This window comes from Pelophylax lessonae (assembly GCF_965119305.1).
Source record: "Pelophylax lessonae genome assembly, chromosome: 5".
NCBI lineage: Eukaryota > Metazoa > Chordata > Amphibia > Anura > Ranidae > Pelophylax > Pelophylax lessonae.
The window spans coordinates 426550735-426568493 of record NC_138772.1 but is presented as its reverse complement, the minus strand read 5'-3'; the positions used below and the strand labels follow the sequence as shown (position 1 = coordinate 426568493).

Sequence of the window (17759 nt, the reverse complement as noted above, 5' to 3'; positions counted from 1 at the left end):
GTATATCTCTTCTTCGATAAAAGCCTGCCTGCTTTCCTTTCTTTACAGCGGGACTCCAGTTCTGCTTTAAGCAATGGTGTTAAAATTTTACCTTATAGAAACAATGTGGCTGTTCTTTGTAAATAAATAAACACTTCACAGGTTGCTCAGCTTTTTAATTGTGCATGGGGTCTAGGCATTTATAGTCTCACAAGACTTTTTTTTTATGTCCACTGTGTGCAAAAACCATATCTGCATAGGGATGTTGGTACAGTAGCTCCGTATATGCCTCTAGGGATAAGCTAAATGTACCTGGATTCAGTTTGAGGTGGTTTTGCCAAATATTACTAAGTTTTGGGTGCCAAATCCAAATCCCTTTAAAGTCAATGGAAGCCGATTATTAATACACTGAAATGGCCATTTTCTAGGCTAAATGCCCGTACACACGTGCAGATTGTCGGCCGAAAAGATTCGGCCGACGACCGATCGGCCGATTTTCGGCTTGTTAGTATGATGCTTCCGACAGCCGACAGGGCACTTTCGGCCGAACAGAATCTGTCATGCAAGCATTAAAATTTTTGTATGCCAACACCAGAACGGCCGATTGTTCGCCAGTCAGTACAGATTTCGGCCGACAGACAGCAGATTTGCAAGACTGGGCATGCTCAGAAAAGAAAAAACACAGGGAAAGTTAACCATCACAGGACATCACTTCTGCAGTTGGCTGTTGTTGGCGGACAAAATTTGTGTGCAGTCTTTTGCACTTTTCAGCGGACACGACAGCCCGGGGACAAAAGACGGCCGATTGGTCGGCCGACGATCGGTACGTGTGTATGGGGCTTTATAGGCAAGGGTTGTCAAACAAATGCCATGGAGAAGAAGGGGATGGGAACTGGTCAGTGCCTTGGGGAGTATAAACCAAAGAAATAAAAATAATTTGTCAAGGAGCAGCTATTTTAATACTGCTTTAAGTGAAACAAAAACAATGCTAAATTCTTTTGAATAATTTGCTGCCATTTACAGAGGCATAAATGCCATATAAATTGCTGGCAAATGGCAGCTCCTGGCTGCTTACATCTTATTTTAAACAAGGATTCCATTCATCTATGCCAGACACGTATCTTAGATGAGGATCTTGTATAGATCTTATTGGGGAACCCTCAAAAATGGCATGGGGTTCTCCCTTAAAATGCATAACAGACCCTTATCCTGCATGAGGGTCTGGTAGGAATTTAAGAGGCAACCCCACACAAACAACAAGAAAAAAAGTGTGAGTTCCCCCCAAAATCCATACCAGCCCCCTATCTGAGCTTGCAATCTGGCTGGTCAGGAAAGGAGAGGGTGAGGGTGAGTGTGCAGTTCTCCCCTCCTGAACCATACCAGACCACATGCCTCAAAACGGCAGGGGGTTGCGGTTTCCCTGGCAAAGCACTATGTCCCCATGTTGATGAGGACAAAGGGCTTCTTCCTTACAAACCCCACTCGAGGGGTCTGCGGGAAAGGGGCTTATCAGAATCTGGAACCCCCTTAATATAAGGGGGCCTCTGGATACTGCTGTTCCATGTTAACAGCTTTCCGACCACGCGCTGCAGATATACTGCGGCAGGCTGGCTCCCACAGGCAAATCACCGTACATGTACGGCGCTCGCTCTGGGGAGGCTAGGGGGCGAGCGCGCGCCACCGGTGGCGCGCTCCCGCCCCCGCTCGTCAGCCGGAAAGCCAATGCGTGTGTGAGGCAGCTCCAATTGCCGCCTGACACCGGCGATATCTCCCCGCTGACAGAGAAGACCGGTCGGCTGATGTAAACGCAGCCGTAAGTCCTTCTCCCTGGGATGATCACAGAGAATATGTGATCCTGCTATATAGGATTGCATGTCTCTGTGATCATCTCACAAGTCCAACCCCCCCCCCCCCCCACAGTTAGAATCACTCCCCTAGGCTTACATTTAACCCCTTGATCACCAACAGTATTATATTTTTAGCACTGATTACTGTAGTAATGTCACTGGTACCCCCAAAAGTGTCAAAAATGTCAGTTAGGGGTCCGATCTGTCTGCCGCAATGTCGCAGTCCTACAAAAAATCGCAGATCGCCACCATTACTAGTAGAAAAATAAAAAAACAATAAAAATGACATAAATCTTTACCGCAGTTAGTAGACGCAATACATTTTGCCCAAACCAATCAAAATACGCTTATTGCACATTTTTTTTACCAAAAATATGTAACAGAAAACAAATTGGCCTAAAATGTTAAAAAATTTGGATTTTTCATTTTTTTTTTTTTTGCGAATGTCATATAAAAGAATGCGAAAAATATTGTTTTTTTTTAAAATTGTCTCTCTTTTTTTGTTTATATTGCAAAAAATAAAAATCGCACAGGTGATCAAATACCACCGAAAGAAAGCTCTATTTGTGGGAAAAAAAGGACGTAAATTTTGTTTTTGGTACAGTGTCGCACAACCGTGCAATTGTCCATTAAAGTAACGCAGCGCTGAATCGCAAAATAGGGCCTGGTCATTAAGGGGGCAAATCCTTCCGGGGCTAAAGTGGTTAATGAGTAATGAGTACATAGTACACCTACTGATTTACAAAAAAAAAGGAAACAGTAAATAAAAAGGCTGACTCTTTTTGACAGCTCCTTTAACCCTTTCATGACTGAGGGTAAAACAAACCTTAACGCCCGGACTAAATTTTGCTACTTTGACATGTGTTAGTAAAACTGTACATATCATCGCAACTACTTTGTGTGTTTGGCCATTCATTTGGTGGTAATTGGTAACAGATATCTCCTGATTATTTTTATTTTCAAAGAAAAACTGGCCGAAAATAGTAAAACTATTTTTTTTTACTTCGCTTTATATTTCTTGCTATTACCATAACTTACCAACAAAGAACAACCCAAAATAAATTCTCATGCTCCTAATGATCCCAGTGACACCACATATTTGTATGTTATTTGTTGTTTATATCTGTAGTACGGCTCAGAAACAATAGTGCGCATTTCACTTTTTTAATCCTACCTAAAACACACTGACACTAATATTAAAAATGTTTTTTTTTTTAAAACGTAAGGGCTCTTTCACAAGGGTGCTCCGTATGTCCGCAAATCATCCTATTTTTTTGCAGATGATTTGCGGACATAATGTAAGTCAATGGCATTGCGGATGTCAGCGGAATACCATCCGCTGACATCCGATTTTCTTCCTTTCAGTTCTGTTCCGTTTTTTGGAACGGAACAGAACCCTATTTTTCCTCCGTTCAAAAAACGGAAAGGAAGGAAAATCGGATGTCAGTGGTGTCATCCGCTGACATCCGCAATGCCCATAGACTTACATTATGTCCGCATATCATCCGCAAACGGATGGGATGATATGCGGACATACGGAGCGGATGACACAAATGTCATCCGCTCCGTGAAAAAAAAAGTCCCGTGGCGGGGAAAAACAGCAGAGCGGCCGTGTGAAAGAGCCCTAACTGAAACATGATATGCTGATCTTGACCTTTGACCCTGGCTTTGACTTTTGACCCTTGCCTTCACCCTGACACTAACCCTCACACTGACCTAGATCAAACCTTGTTCTAGCTATTTTTTCAAAATCTTATTTAAAAAATTTAATCATTTTTTATACACACTTTTCTTGTTTTTCTTTTTCTTTCCCTCCTGCAAGGAGAGGATGATACAATGTATCTTTCTCTCCATTCAGAAGAGAAAACAAACACATGGGTGGCCTGCACAGTGACTGATCACCGCAATTGCCAATCATAGGCTATCACAGCGATCAGGTGACTGGGAATCGGGAGTCTAGTGTCCCAATAGTTGGTGAGAGCCAAGTATCTGTGCTGGGAGTGTGCTGTACAGCGTGCACCCAGCACAAACACAGGAACATGTACAGTATATGCAGTGCCCAGGTTTAACCAAGTTAACCTCCTGGATGTCACATAAGTGTTAGTATAAATGCAATATGGAACGGTGCTATAACAGTGTTAAGAGCATAGAATTAAATATATAAGGATTAATAAGTGTATAATAACTATAAATTGCTCTAGTGCTTCAACAAACATAAGTGCATGTGCAAACAATCATAAAAAAAAGATTAGGCAATCTGAAAGTGAATGTGCAAAAAGTACATGAATAATAATGCACACCATCTGACAAGTGAAGTGGTGAGTCGTAGCCCCCAAAAAAATATGTAGTAAAACATATTTTTTTCTCTTTTTTCTTTTTCTTCTTTTTTGGTTTCTTTTGATATAAAATTAAAAAACCTTAGAGGTACTGGAGAACTTTTGATAGATAGAATGAAATGGTCTATATTGAGTTTGAAATTTTTTAGAATAAATTTTCAGAGTTAATAACTAATATATGTATGAACATATTGGTAATAATTATGTTTGTTTCTGTTTGCCTTTTTTTTTTTTATTGAACCAAATGGATCAAATTGTACGAATATTGTAAATGGAAATCTCCTGTTTATCCTTTTTTCTCATAAATAAATAAATTTAAAAAAAAAAAAAAAATTTAAACAAACGTCCAAAATATAGTGTGCAATAATGATGGAAAAAAGTCTGTTTACTCCGTAAATACAGTGATCCAAAATTATAGTGACAATGATGTAGTTCGGAATTTTCTCACTGTTTCAATCCTGGGAGCCCTCGGATCCGGTCTTCTGTTACATTTGTACTTGTCAACGGTACTGTAAGTTACTATTTATCTTATTAAAGTCATTACTATACTTACTACACTATGGAGACCTTATCTTATTTTATATGAGCGGAGAATTGTCTACAATCGAGTGAATCCCTTCAGCCAACGATTATCTCTTGTGAACACGCAATGATATTTTGCCTTAAGGTGAGTGGCCACTGCACTTAATGTTGGATACCGGTTTTTGGGAGACTGCACTGTTGTCACTATAATTTTGGATCACTGTATTTACGTAGTAAACTGACTTTTTTCCATCACTATTGCACACTATATTTTGGACATTTTGTTTACACTTTTTTTGGTTTTACTATATATTTTTTTTTTGGGACTACGATTCATCATTTTACTTGTCAGACGGTGTGCATTATTATTCATGTACTTTTTGCACATTCACGTTCAGATTGCCTAATCTGTTTTATTAGGTTTGTTTGCACATGCACTTATGTTTGTTAACCGGTTGCCAACCGCCGCAAGTACATATACTGCGGCGGTCAGCCCCGCCAGGCAAAGTGGCGTACCGGTACGTCACTAGCCTGTCACTAGCTTGTGAGCCAATAGCGTTCCCTAACAAGTCAGTGCGTGTGACCGGCGGACCCGATGTCCGCCGGTCACTCGCGATCCTTCGCCGTGAAGGGAGAAAGGCAGGCGGCTAATGTAAACAAAGCCGCCTGTCATTCTCCCCTGTGTAAAAATGGAGATCACACGGTTCTACTATGTAGGACTGTTGATCTCTGTTCTTACACCAGTAGCCATGTCCAATCACAGTTAGAAACACGCCCCTAGGGACATACTTAACCCCTCCTTCCCCAATAAAGTTAACCCCTTCCCTGCCAGTGTCATTTTTGCAGTAACAGTGCATATTTATAGCACTGATTACTGTAGTAATGTCACTGGTACCCCCAAAAGTGTCAAAAATGTCAGTCAAGGGTCCGATCTGTCCGCTGCAATGTCGCAGTCCCTCAAAAAAAACCGCAGATCGCCGCCATTACTCGTAAAAAAAAAAACAACAAAAATGACAAAAATCATTCCCTTAGTTAGTAAACGCAATAACTTTTGCGCAAACCAATCAAAATACGCTTATTGTGATTTTTTTTACCAAACAAAGGTAGCAGAAAACAAATTGGCCAAAAATGTAAAAAAAAAATCGATTTTTACATTTTTTTGGGGGGGGGGGGGATTTCATATAAAAAAATGTGAAAAATATTGTTATTTTTGCAAAATTGTCGCTCTTTTTTTGATTATAGCGCATGATCAAAAAATCGCACAGGTGATCAAATACCACCAAAAGAAAGCTCTATTTGTGGGAAAAAAAAGACGTCAAATTTGTTTAGGTACAGTGTCACACGACCGCGCAATAGTCCGTTAAACTCACGCAGTGCCGAATCGCAAAATACCCCCTGGTCAGGAAGGGGGTAAAATCAACCGGGGCTTAAGTGGTTAAAGCAATAGAGTACTTTATACGTTCCATATTGCAACATTGTTCCATGTTCCATATTGCATTTATACTGCTCATATTGTATGTGGTGACACTACAGGAATTGGCTGCTATATTTTAGAATATAGTGTTTATTATTTTATTTTATTATTATTTATTTGCCTTATCTTCATTTTAATTTGGTTTATTGGCTTTACATATATGTTACTGTGTCGTTATGTGATTAATGCAGGAAAACCTCAAAAATTCTCATGGTCATTGTCAATCACATTGTCCAGGTGGTGCAGATCCTCGTCAATCACAATGAACAAAATGTCATTCGATGTGAGTCTAATGAATTGTGTCAGCAGGATTTTTTTTCTTTAGGTGAGCATCATTCATCATGAGTGATTCTGCATCACTGGACAGTGAGAATGACAATGCGTTTACATTGTGGGACTTTGCGGTTGATTTACAAAAAATGGAGAATGCAAAATCTGGTGCATCTGTGTATAGTAGCCACTCAGCTTCTAACTTCAGCTTGTTCAGTTAAAGTGGTTGTATACCCTGCTTTGTTATTTTTACCTACAGGTAAGCCTATAATAAGGCTTACCTGTAGGTAAAATAAATATGCACCGTTTAGGAGATTTTCACCCTGCATGCAGCCACTGACGTCAGCGGTGCAGGCGCTCTGAAGGTCCAGCTTACTGTGCCGGACTTTCAGAGCTAATTACCGGAGCTGAGGCATCCCGTGAGTTACCTCATCGCAGCTCTGGCCACTCACAGTGCTGGAGCCCGCGAACCCGGAAGAAAGGGAGGGGGAACATGTCAGCCCTCTCAGCGGTGACCAGGCGCCGCTGGAAGGGCTTTGATTTAAGGTATTTCATAATGTGCTAATATGCGATACATACTTGCACACACTATGATATTGTTTTTTTTTTCAGCAGTTTACTACCGCTTTACTGTAAGCTTTGAAAAAAAAATAAAAACTTAGACGCTGATTGGATCCTTTGCAGAGCTGCACCAGATTTTGCACTCTCCAGTTTTAGTAAATCAACCCCTTTGTCTTACTTTATTAAAGGATTTGCCAATAAGTTGCAGTGCCTCTATTTACTGTTTACTTTTTCATGTAAATGAGTAGGGGGGGGGGGGTATTTAAGGGGGTCTTTATTAACCACTTAACAATTGCCCACCGCAGATTTACTTTGGCAGCCAGCCGCTCCTGGCCAAACCGACGTAGTACTACGTCGCTCGCTCAGGAGACTCCCGCCCCCGCTCGTCACCCGGGGAGCAAGTGCGTGTGACAGATGGCTTCGATGGCCGCCGGCCACTCGCAATCTCCCCCCGCTGACAGAGAAGGACAGATGGCTGATGAAAACACAGCCGTCTGTCATTCATCTTGAAGTGATCACAGAGGCTATGTGATCCTGCTATATAGGATCACATGTCTTTGTAATGATTTCACAAGCCACGCCCCCTGACAGTTAGAATCACGCCCCTAGGGACACATTTAACCCCTTGATCACCCATACTGTTAACCCCTTCCCTGCCAGTGCCATTTTTACAGTAACATCACAGATCCCCGCCATCACTAGTAAAAAAAACAAAACAATAAAAATGACAGAAATCTTTCCCGTAGTTAGTAAACGCAATAACGTTTGCGTAAACCAATCAAAATACCCTTATTGCGATTTTTTTTACCAAAAATATGTAGCAGAAAACAAATTGGCCCAAAATGTTAAAAAATGTTGATTTTTACATTTTTTTTGGAGAATTTCATATAAAAGAATGTGAAAAATATTGTTATTTTTTCAAAATTGTCGCTCTTTTTTATTTTTATTTATAGCGCAAAAAAACAAAAATCGCACAGGTGATCAAATACCACCAAAAGAAAGCTCTATTTGTGGTAAAAAAAGGACATCAATTTCGTTTGGGTACAGCGTCGCATGACCGCGCAATTGTCCGTTAAAATCACGCAGTGCCGAATCGCAAAATAGGGCCTGGTCATTGAGCAGCCAAATCCTCCGTGGTTAAAGTAGGGTTAATGGTTTTGTGGTCAGTCTATCCTTTATGTGTCATAGGGATACTTAAAGCTATGGAGGAAAGACCACAAACTGTACATGAGGAAACAGGGGCATATACCACGCCACCACCCTTGAAAATACAATTAAATGCATTATTTTGAAAAAGATCGATTTTTTTTATTTTTTATGACTTTGCACCATGTGTAGGTGTTAACTTATAAAGCCTTTTATGGTCCCCGAGGCTTTCCACGTTGATTGGCATTACAATTTACCATGCTATCCGTTTACAAAAAATGTTTTTTTCTCGTTTTGTAAAGCTGCATTTTTCACCTGCTGGTCCTGCACTCTTCATTTACATGTGGATTGACTTAGAGGCTGTTTGGTTTATGAAGGATTATGAAATATGTGATTAGTATAAGTATAATTTGCATTTGACACTGAGAACAGTTCGAGCTTTGGAGTAAATGTTGTAATCACATTAAGGCGTATTTATGGTTTATTATATCCATGCATATTAATTATGAGCTATTGGTGTTTATAAATGTAATTTGTTATTTAAAGCGTATGTAAAGCCAACACCTTTTTTAAAGAAGTATAAGGAAATGTTTTCAAAGCAAGTGCAATTCCACGCTTAGAACATTGTCACCAGAACAGGGGTTCACTTACTGTTCCCGTGGGATCTCTAAACCTGTACTGGAAATAATGGTCTCTAGGACAGAGATCTAACCTCCCCAACAGAGACAGCAATTATATCTTTTAGAGTGCTTCTAAAGCCTGAATATTTTTATGTTTAATGAATTCCTTGCATTAAGTTAAAAAATGTTTAGGCATGAGTATCCCCCCTTGCCCCCCCCCCCTTCTTTTACTTGCCTGAGCACTCATTGGATCTACAGCTCTTCTTCGTGGTCTCACAGGCTTTGCTGAGGCAGCCGAAGCCATTGGTTCATGCTGCTGTCAATGAAAGCCAGTGACGAGGGAGCTGGGGGCAGGGCTGAATCCAGCTGTCTGTGTCTATAAATGCAGACAGTGAGCCTGCATGAGTTCCCCCATAGAAAGAGATTTTGTATGGGGGCACTTTCTGGAGGGGAGGAGCCAGGAGCAACAGCGAGGGGACCTGAGAAGAGAAGGTTCAAGGCTGCTCTGTGCAATTCAATTGCACAGAGCAGGTAAGTATAAACCTGTTTGTTATCATTTGTTTTAAATCATAGCTTTACAACTACTTTAACAATTCTGCAGTCTATCCAAAATTAGCTTTTCAGACCCTTTAAGAAGCACATGTGACTGATATGTTATTTAGATTACTTTGTTACTTAGGAAGTGTATGTACTATACTGAATAATATTCACTTGCCGACTAGGGCTCTATTGTGCGAAACGACATACCTGTACATTGTTTTGTTCAATAGCCACTAGATGGCGTGATTGTGCCGCCGGAGGTGCAATCGTCCCGGGATTGGCTACCGGGGATGTCAATCAATGGGTCTGGTGGACCCGATGTCCACTGGCCAGGCTGCCACCCACAATCATTCCCGGGAGAGGCAGCACAGCGATCTGCCTATGTAAACAAGGCAGATCGCTGTTCTGACAGGGAGGAAGATAGAGATAAGCAGGAACACGGTCTGTCTTCCTGCAGTCAGAGCAACCCCCACACAGTTAGCAAGCACCCTCTAGGGACACACTTAACCCTTTGATCGCCCCGGATGTTAACCCCTTCCCTGCCAGTGTCATTAGTGCAGTAACAGTGCATTTTTTTTATTAGCACTGATTACTGTAATAATGTCACTGGTCCCCCAAAAAGTGTCAAAAGTGTCAGTTAGATGTCCGATTTGTCTGCCACAATGTCGCAGTCCGGCAAAAATTGCTGATCGCCGCCATTACTAGTATAAATAAATAAATAAAAATGCTATAAAAATATTGCATCGTTTGTAGACGCTATAACTTTTGCGCAAACTAATCAATATACACTTATTGACAAACCAAACAAATCTAGCAGAATACATATTGGCCTAAATTGATGAAAAAACTTAATTTTTTAAATTTTTTTATTGGCTGTGTTTTATAGCAGAAAATAAAAAATATTGTTTTTTTTTTTTTTCTTAATTGTCGCTCTTTTTATGTTTATAGCGCAAAAAATAAAAACCACAGAGGTGATCAAATACCACCAAAAAAAAGTTATATTCGTGGGAAAAAATTACATAAAATTTTATTTGAGACCAACGTCGCATGACCGCGCAATTGTCTGTTAGAATAACGCAGTGTCGTATAGCCAAAATTGGCCTGGTCATTAAGGGGGTAAAACCTTCCGGTCCAGAAGTGGATATATTGAGGCATGCTGACTGTTAGTAATATACATATTTTAGCACTAGGAAAAGGAAACAGCAGAATGTTTTTGGCAAAACTGATTAGGCTGTGAAGTTATGGATTTCACTGCCTGCAAAATTACACCAAATAAAAAAATGTCCCAGTTTTACTCGCTGAGCTGCTTAGTTGTACTTTGTGAGAAAAGAACTCTAATTTTTTTTTATACTTTAAAAACTTTTTGTGTTTATTTAGAGAAGCTTAAAGGATAAATTCACCTTTTGTAACATATTACACCCATATTCCGGCTGTAATATGTTACAGATCCACTGGCCCCCGCTCCCCCCGAACCCCTGGTCTGACAGCTAGTGGGGCATTATCTCCCTCCCGCTTGCTGTCACAATCTGTAAAAAAAATGCACCTGCACAGGGCTCCGCCCTCCCGGCTGCGTCATCCATTCATAATGTTCTGTGAATCAGAAAACTTCAAGGTCCTTCGTGGCCTTTGTGGCTGTCGGTTTGTAGTTCTCAATGACCTACCATGGCACTGTTGGGCACTGTAGTGGTTCATTAAGTTTTCCTGTCACAGTGTAACTGGCAGGCCATATTGGAGGTATGGACAGACATATACACAGACAGTCTGCAAGACCGTGGCATTACACCCCCGATCTGCTGTTCATGGGTGCAATGCTTTATAGGTCTATTACAAAAAAATAAATAAATGCATATTTTTTTTACCTTTGAAAAAATGTGCATTTATTTTATTTTTTATTTTTTTAAAGATGAACCTATCCTTGAATTTTTTTTAAAGAGTTTGTAAACTCAGTAATTTTTTTTTTTTACAAGCTGAAAGAGAAAGACATAATGAGCTAGTATGCATCGCATACTAGCTCATTATGAAATACTTACCTTAGAACGAGCCCCCGCTGTGCCGTCCGCTCACCTCTATGACGGGCGACATGTCCAGTCGCCCGTCTTCCGGGATCACGGCATCCGGCCATCTGAATGGCCGGAGCCGCGGTGACGTCACTCCCGCGCACGTGCGCGGGAGCCGACGGTCACGGCACGGGACTCTGAAGGAACAGCACCAGCGGCCGTTAGTTCAGAGCGAATGCGCCAGTGACGTCACTGGCTGCATGTAAGGTAAATATCTCCTAAACGGTGCATGTCTAGGAGATATTTACAGTACCTATAGGTAAGCCTTATCATAGGCTTACCTATAGGTAAAAGTGTCAGAGAAGGGTTTACTTCCTCTTTAAACGTTCTTTATTTGTGTTATTTTTTTTTTCACGTTTGTTTTGTGTATTTGATTATCATTCATATATTGTCACTTTATATGTTTTGTTTTCCTTTTTTCCACTGTCTGTTTTTTTAATTCTACGATAGTTGAAAGGAGCTTCGGTAAACCTCAGCTACTATTTAAAGGCCATTGGACACTTGAATAAAGGGCAGTGACTGATTTAGGAAAAATATGTTTGATTGGTACATGTATCCTTCCAATAACTATGACCCCATTTAGTCAAACACCACATTGAGCTAAATTGTGGCTGGAAAAATGGTTCGTACTGGGCACAACTCTGGCAAAAAGATAGTTAAGCCACTCTAGGTGTCTCATTTTTTATATAAAACCTCTAAATGCGTCATCTAACTATAGTAACCATACAGACCTTCCCCTTGACAAATATTTTAGGAAGCGATAAGTGTCTCAGATGTCTTCTGCAGGAATCTCCATTTTCACCAAATATTGTAATAAATACATCTGCATCTGTGCCAGAGGCCGGGAAATGCCCAGTTTTGACGTAAATTGAATATGTCACTTCTGCAATGACAGGAAAAGGGGGAAAAAAACAATCCTCTTAAAACACACATTGTACAGCAATTATTTATGTATTTTCCCCAGAAGTGGATCAGAATACAATTGTATATATTTACGCTGCAAAGTCACACAGGACAGCCTTGTCTGGAGGGGGGGGTTTGATTATTTGCTGATACAGTTTAGTAACACTTTCTAGCCCCCTCTCCTTCCCCATTCTGTGACTGGAGAGTGAAAAGTGAGGCAGCAGACTGAGGAGCTCATAGCTCCCGCCCCCACCCCGCTTGTCAGCAGGCAAGCCGATGCACGGGGCAGGCAGCTCCGATTGCCGCCTGACACCCCGGATCACTCCCCGCTGAGAGAGAAGGATGGTTGGCTGTTGTAAACAAAGCTGACCGTTCTTCTCCCTAGAATGATCATAAGAGCCCATGTGATCCTTCTATATAGGATCGCATGTTTATATGGTAATTTCACAAACCACGCCCCCCCACAGTTAGAATCACTCCCCTAGGCTCACATTTAAACCCTTGATCACCCACAATGTTAACCCCTTCCCCGCCAGTGTAATTATTACAGTAACAGTGCATATTTTTAGCACTGATTACTGTAGTAATGTCACTGGTACCCCCAAAAGTGTAAAAATGTAATTTAGGGGTCTAATCTGTTCCCCGCAATGTCGCAGACCCGCAAAAAATTGCAGATAGCTGCCATTACTAGTAAAAAAAAAACAAACAAACAATAAAAACGACATAAATCTTTCCCGTAGTTAGTAGACGCAATAACTTTTGTGCAAACCAATCAAAATACGCTTATTGCGATTTTCTTTACCAATAATATTCAGCAGAAAACAAATTGGCCATAAAATGTTAAAAAAAAATTTTGGGAATGTTATATAGCAGAATGTAAAAAATATTGATTTTTTTCAGAATTGTCGCTTTTTTTTGTTTATAGCGCAAAAAAAGAACAGCGTCGCACGACCGCACAATTGTCCGTTAAAGTAATGCAGTGCCAAATCGCAAAATATGCCCTGGTCATTAACCACTTGCCGACTGCCGCAAGTACAATTACTGTGGTGGTCAGCCCCTCCTGGGCAAAGTCGCTCGCCCTGGAGCCTGTAGGGGGCGAGCGCGCGCCACCGGAGGCGCGCTCCTGCCCCTGCTCGTTCACGGAGGTCCCCGTGCGAGTGACCGGTGGCTCCGATGTCCGCCGGTCACTCGCGATCTCCCAATGGAGAGGGAGAAAGGCAGGTGGCTAATGTAAACAAAGCCGCCTGTCATTCTCCCTCATGTAACAGCAGAGATCATACGATCCTACTATGTAGGATCGTATGTCTCTGTGGTTACATCAAAAGCCACACCCCTCTACAGTTAGAAGCACGCCCCTAGGGACACAATAAACCCCTTGATCTCTAGTAAAGTTAACCCCTTCCCTGCCAGTGTCATTTTTACAGTAACAGTGCATATTTATAGCACTGACTACAGTAGTAATGTCACTGGTACTCCCAAAAGTGTCAAAAATGTTAGTCAGGGGTCCTATCTGTCCGCCGCAATGTCGCAGTCCCGCAAAAAAAATTTGCAGATCGCCGCCATTACTAGTTAATAACTAAAAAATAAAAATGACATAAATCTTTCCCTTAGTAAACGCAATAACTTTTGTGTAAACCAATCAAAATACGCCCATAGCGATTTTTTTTTACCAAAAATATGTAGCAAAAAACAAATTGGCCTAAAATGTTAAAAAATTTTGATTTTTACATTTTTTTTGGGGGGGGGGGGGGGGGTTGGGAATTTCATATAAAAAAAATGTGAAAAATATTGTTATTTTTTCAAAATTGACGCTCTTTTTTTTTTGTTTATAGCGCAAAAAGTAAGAATCACACAGGTGATCAAATACCATCAAAATAAAGCTCTGTTTGTGGGAAAAAAGGACGTCAATTTCATTTGGTTACAGCGTTGCACGACCGCGCAATTGTCCATTAAATTCCAGCAGTGTCGAATCCCAAAATAGGCCCTGGTCTTTGAGCAGCCAAATCCTCCGGGGCTTAAGTGGTTAAGAGGGCAAATCCTTCCGGTCTAGAACTGGTTAAGTTGGCAGTCAGATGACTGCTTCAAAATGCAGAATGCTTGTGACTTAAAGAGGAGCTCCAGGCATTTCTATGTTTTTTAAAAGTCAGCAGCTACAAAAAGTAACTGCTGACTTTTAATAAACACACTTACCTGTCCCACAATCCAGTGATGGGGTCATGTGACCCATCGCTTCTCTCCTTGGTGAAAACTTTTTAACTGTGGGCAGCTGGCTGTGACAGCTTGCGGCTTCACAGCCAAGTGCGCACTGCGTATGCACGAGTCCCGCTGTGTGTCCTGAATGGTCTGGCAGTTGTTTGGGACCTGTGACGTGTCCCAGATGACTGCAGGGAGGGAGGGGAGAGGAGAACTTCCACTAGGATCGCCAAGCAGAAGTGGGACTGGGTACCTGTGACAAAAAGTGGCGGGGGGGGGGGGGGCGTACTTAAAACAGAACTTTCCCATTTTGGTGGAGTTTGGCTTTAAATATACATTTATGATAACACTATTATTATTACTATTGTACAGGATTTATATTGAGCCAACAGTTTGCGCAGTGCTTTACAACCAAGTATGCATGTCTATGCTCTGTACCAAGGGCATAACTATAGCTATAGGGGGCCATTTCACTGCTATAGGGCATAGAGCTATCTAACTCCACATTAATTGAATAAGTAGCAACAGCATTTGGATAAAATGAATGTACATGCAGCTTAGAAAACTCTAAACCAGTGATATGCAAACTGTGGCCCTCTAGCTGTTGCAAAACTGCAAGTCCCATCATGCTTCTGCCTCTGGGTGTCATCCTTGTGGCTGTCAGAGTCTTGCTATGTCTCATGAGACTTGTAGTGCTGCAACACCTGGAGGGCCACAGTTTGCATATCCCTGCTCTATACAATTGCAGCAAAATTGATTTGTATTTCTGTACATCTAGAGGAATTGCCTTAAATATAGGGAAATTAGAAAAACTTGGAGGGGTTTGGCTAATAATGGTTTTGTTAGGGAGCCCCATTGTACATAGGTACAACCCAACTCCATCCTAGAACTTCACTAGTTGGGTTGGTGATCATTTTATGTCTACAGGTACCTATACGTAATAGTTCTTTCATAAAGAGTTAAAGGGGTTAATTGAAGATATCTATGGGGTATATTTATAAAGCAGTGAATTCGATATTCACCAATCATTGATTTAGGTGTGTGTACCTTCCCAGTGCAGGTGTTGTAAATCACAGAGATTGAATCACCGGCAGTAAATGTTTGGTGAATGTCACAATCGTGGCTTTCTAAATATGCCCCTAAGGAGCAATAGTTTACATTACTGAGCTAAGACAATAACCCTCCTGATGTCTTTGTTAAACCTTGAAGCAATTCTAAAAATAAATTGATTATTTAGTACAGTATACATTGTTATATTGTTTATATATTTACCGGTAAGTGGTGGTTTATTGGGGAGCACTGCAGCCACTTCTGCCACGTCCTTTGGCCCATTTTGTTCAAGAAAAGATGCATTGTTTGGATAAAAGCTTATTTCTTGTTTTGTGTCTACATCCTTCATACGAACCTTGACACAGACAGAAATAATATCTATGTCAATGATTTCCAGGGCTCAGAAAATCACTGACATTTACATCAAACCAAATTACTGCACAGGGCCCCAAATGTTTATCCTTTTATATTGAAAACACATCATCTAAGGAAGGAAAATGCTTCACTTAACCTTTTCAGCATTTCAAATATAAACTAAGTCACTGCCAAGATGCATACCAAGTATTCTCTATGGGTGGGCTGTGCAGTCACTAGTTCTTCTATTCTGCATATGTTCTTTTAATCAGCTGCTAAAATATCACTAATTACCGGCTGCATATTGTAGTATTCTATTGCTATTAGTGCATTCAGAGTGTAGTGCTTACCACCAAAGGAGCCACTGTTTTTCAGGTCCTCTGCTCCTGTGCCAACAACTCTGCAAACAGCCCCATGCACTCTGACACATCTGGCTGAGTTGGGAATTTTTATTGCAGATGTATATGCAGTACCCAATGGCAAACGAAATATGAGACTGTAGCAATAATATGGCAAACAATTAAAATATAGCAAGGAATGTATTGCAAATAAATGAACAGTAAAAATAAATACTATATACAATCAGTTGGTGTAGAGAGCAACTTCCCTAAACCCTATACTTGGGTAGTCCTTACTAGACCCCCAGGACAGTCCAGCAGTCTATGCTAAAGTACCCCCCTTTCTTCTGCTGGCCAGATCATTGGGGCCCAAACGTTAATACTGGAGTGCTAAGATATGTGTCCCTTTAGGAACTGATACAAGCACTGACCCTGTGTTACTTGCAGATAACTCTGTCCCTCTTTGGTCAAAGGGTTGTGATTTTTGGCCAGCAAGCTCTCACCAAATCCTGTGTCAGCAGATACCCTCCTTCTGTTCACTGTGTGAAACACAGCCAGTCAAGGTCCCCAGCATCGTTCCCCTTTGGTCAGGCAGAACACTGTACCAACATCTGTTGATTTCTCTTATGTCCCAAGCTGTCTGTTGCTGTGTCTCTAGGCCTATGGGTTGCAGCAGTGAGCAGTCTGCTGGCAGCCAACTGTGCAGCCAGTCCTCTGAAAATGGCCTTCGTATTTCTTCTCCTCAGCCTGGGAAAAGCAACACTCCTCTTCCTCTCTGCTCTGAACTCCAAAAGCATTGGGATTTGTAGTTCCTTTTGCTCAGTCCATAAAGCATCTTAGTCTATATGGAACTCCACCTCCATGCTGTATGCAGAATTATTCGTAGAGGGCAGGCTCGACACTGGCTGCACAGTTTCACAATAACTATAATCTTTTCCCTAAACTGTTCCTGTATAAAAGTCTCCACTGCAGCACAGACATAAGAGTTTTTTCTCCTGCCAGAGCTGCAGACTGCGCTACAAAAGTTTATGTACAGTATATGTGTATACAATAATTCTCTACCCATTACACTAATGGCCAATTAAAAGCTGCTGTAGTACAACATCCTTTGATGTCAACAAATCCTAATAATATATATAGCACTATTTACATAAAAATATATAGGCATTAAAAAACAAAAACATTAAAGTGAGCAATGCTCCAGATATAATTTCAAAAAGAGTCCAGTGCTCCACAAATAATATTTTCAAGTGCAAAAAATTGAGACCCCCTTGTGACGAAGTTGGAAGTGACGGAACGCATCACGGTGTGGCTACATGGCAAACAGAAGTGATGCAGTGGCGTTGGGAGAACGAGTGGTGAACTCCCACCAGTGGTCAGAACCAGCGTGGAGGTGGTGAGACAGTTGACATTCTTTCAATATGTGAGTGATACTCTTTTAATAAATGATCTGGCATCGGAAGTAAGGAAAGGAAGGCTTTCCTTTCTCTCTTTTTTCAAGATTTTAAGTTTTAAAAGGGTGAAGAAGTGATGTGGAGTCTTGCAAGTGGAGTTATCAAGCGCTTTTGC

The 17759-nt window shown here is 41.1% G+C and overlaps 1 protein-coding gene across 1 annotated transcript in view; it reads right to left on the bottom strand.

Annotated features, from left to right (window-relative positions):
* LOC309556825 (lipoxygenase homology domain-containing protein 1-like) overlaps window positions 1-17759 on the bottom strand; it is a gene marked incomplete at its 5' end in the record, with an annotated part of 436205 nt that overhangs the window by 72314 nt on the left and 346132 nt on the right. The window contains 2 exons of the mRNA XM_082259345.1: window positions 12084-12235; window positions 15721-15853. Of these exons, the coding sequence (XP_082115471.1) occupies window positions 12084-12235; window positions 15721-15853 (285 nt within the window). The remainder of the gene's footprint in view (window positions 1-12083; window positions 12236-15720; window positions 15854-17759) is intronic.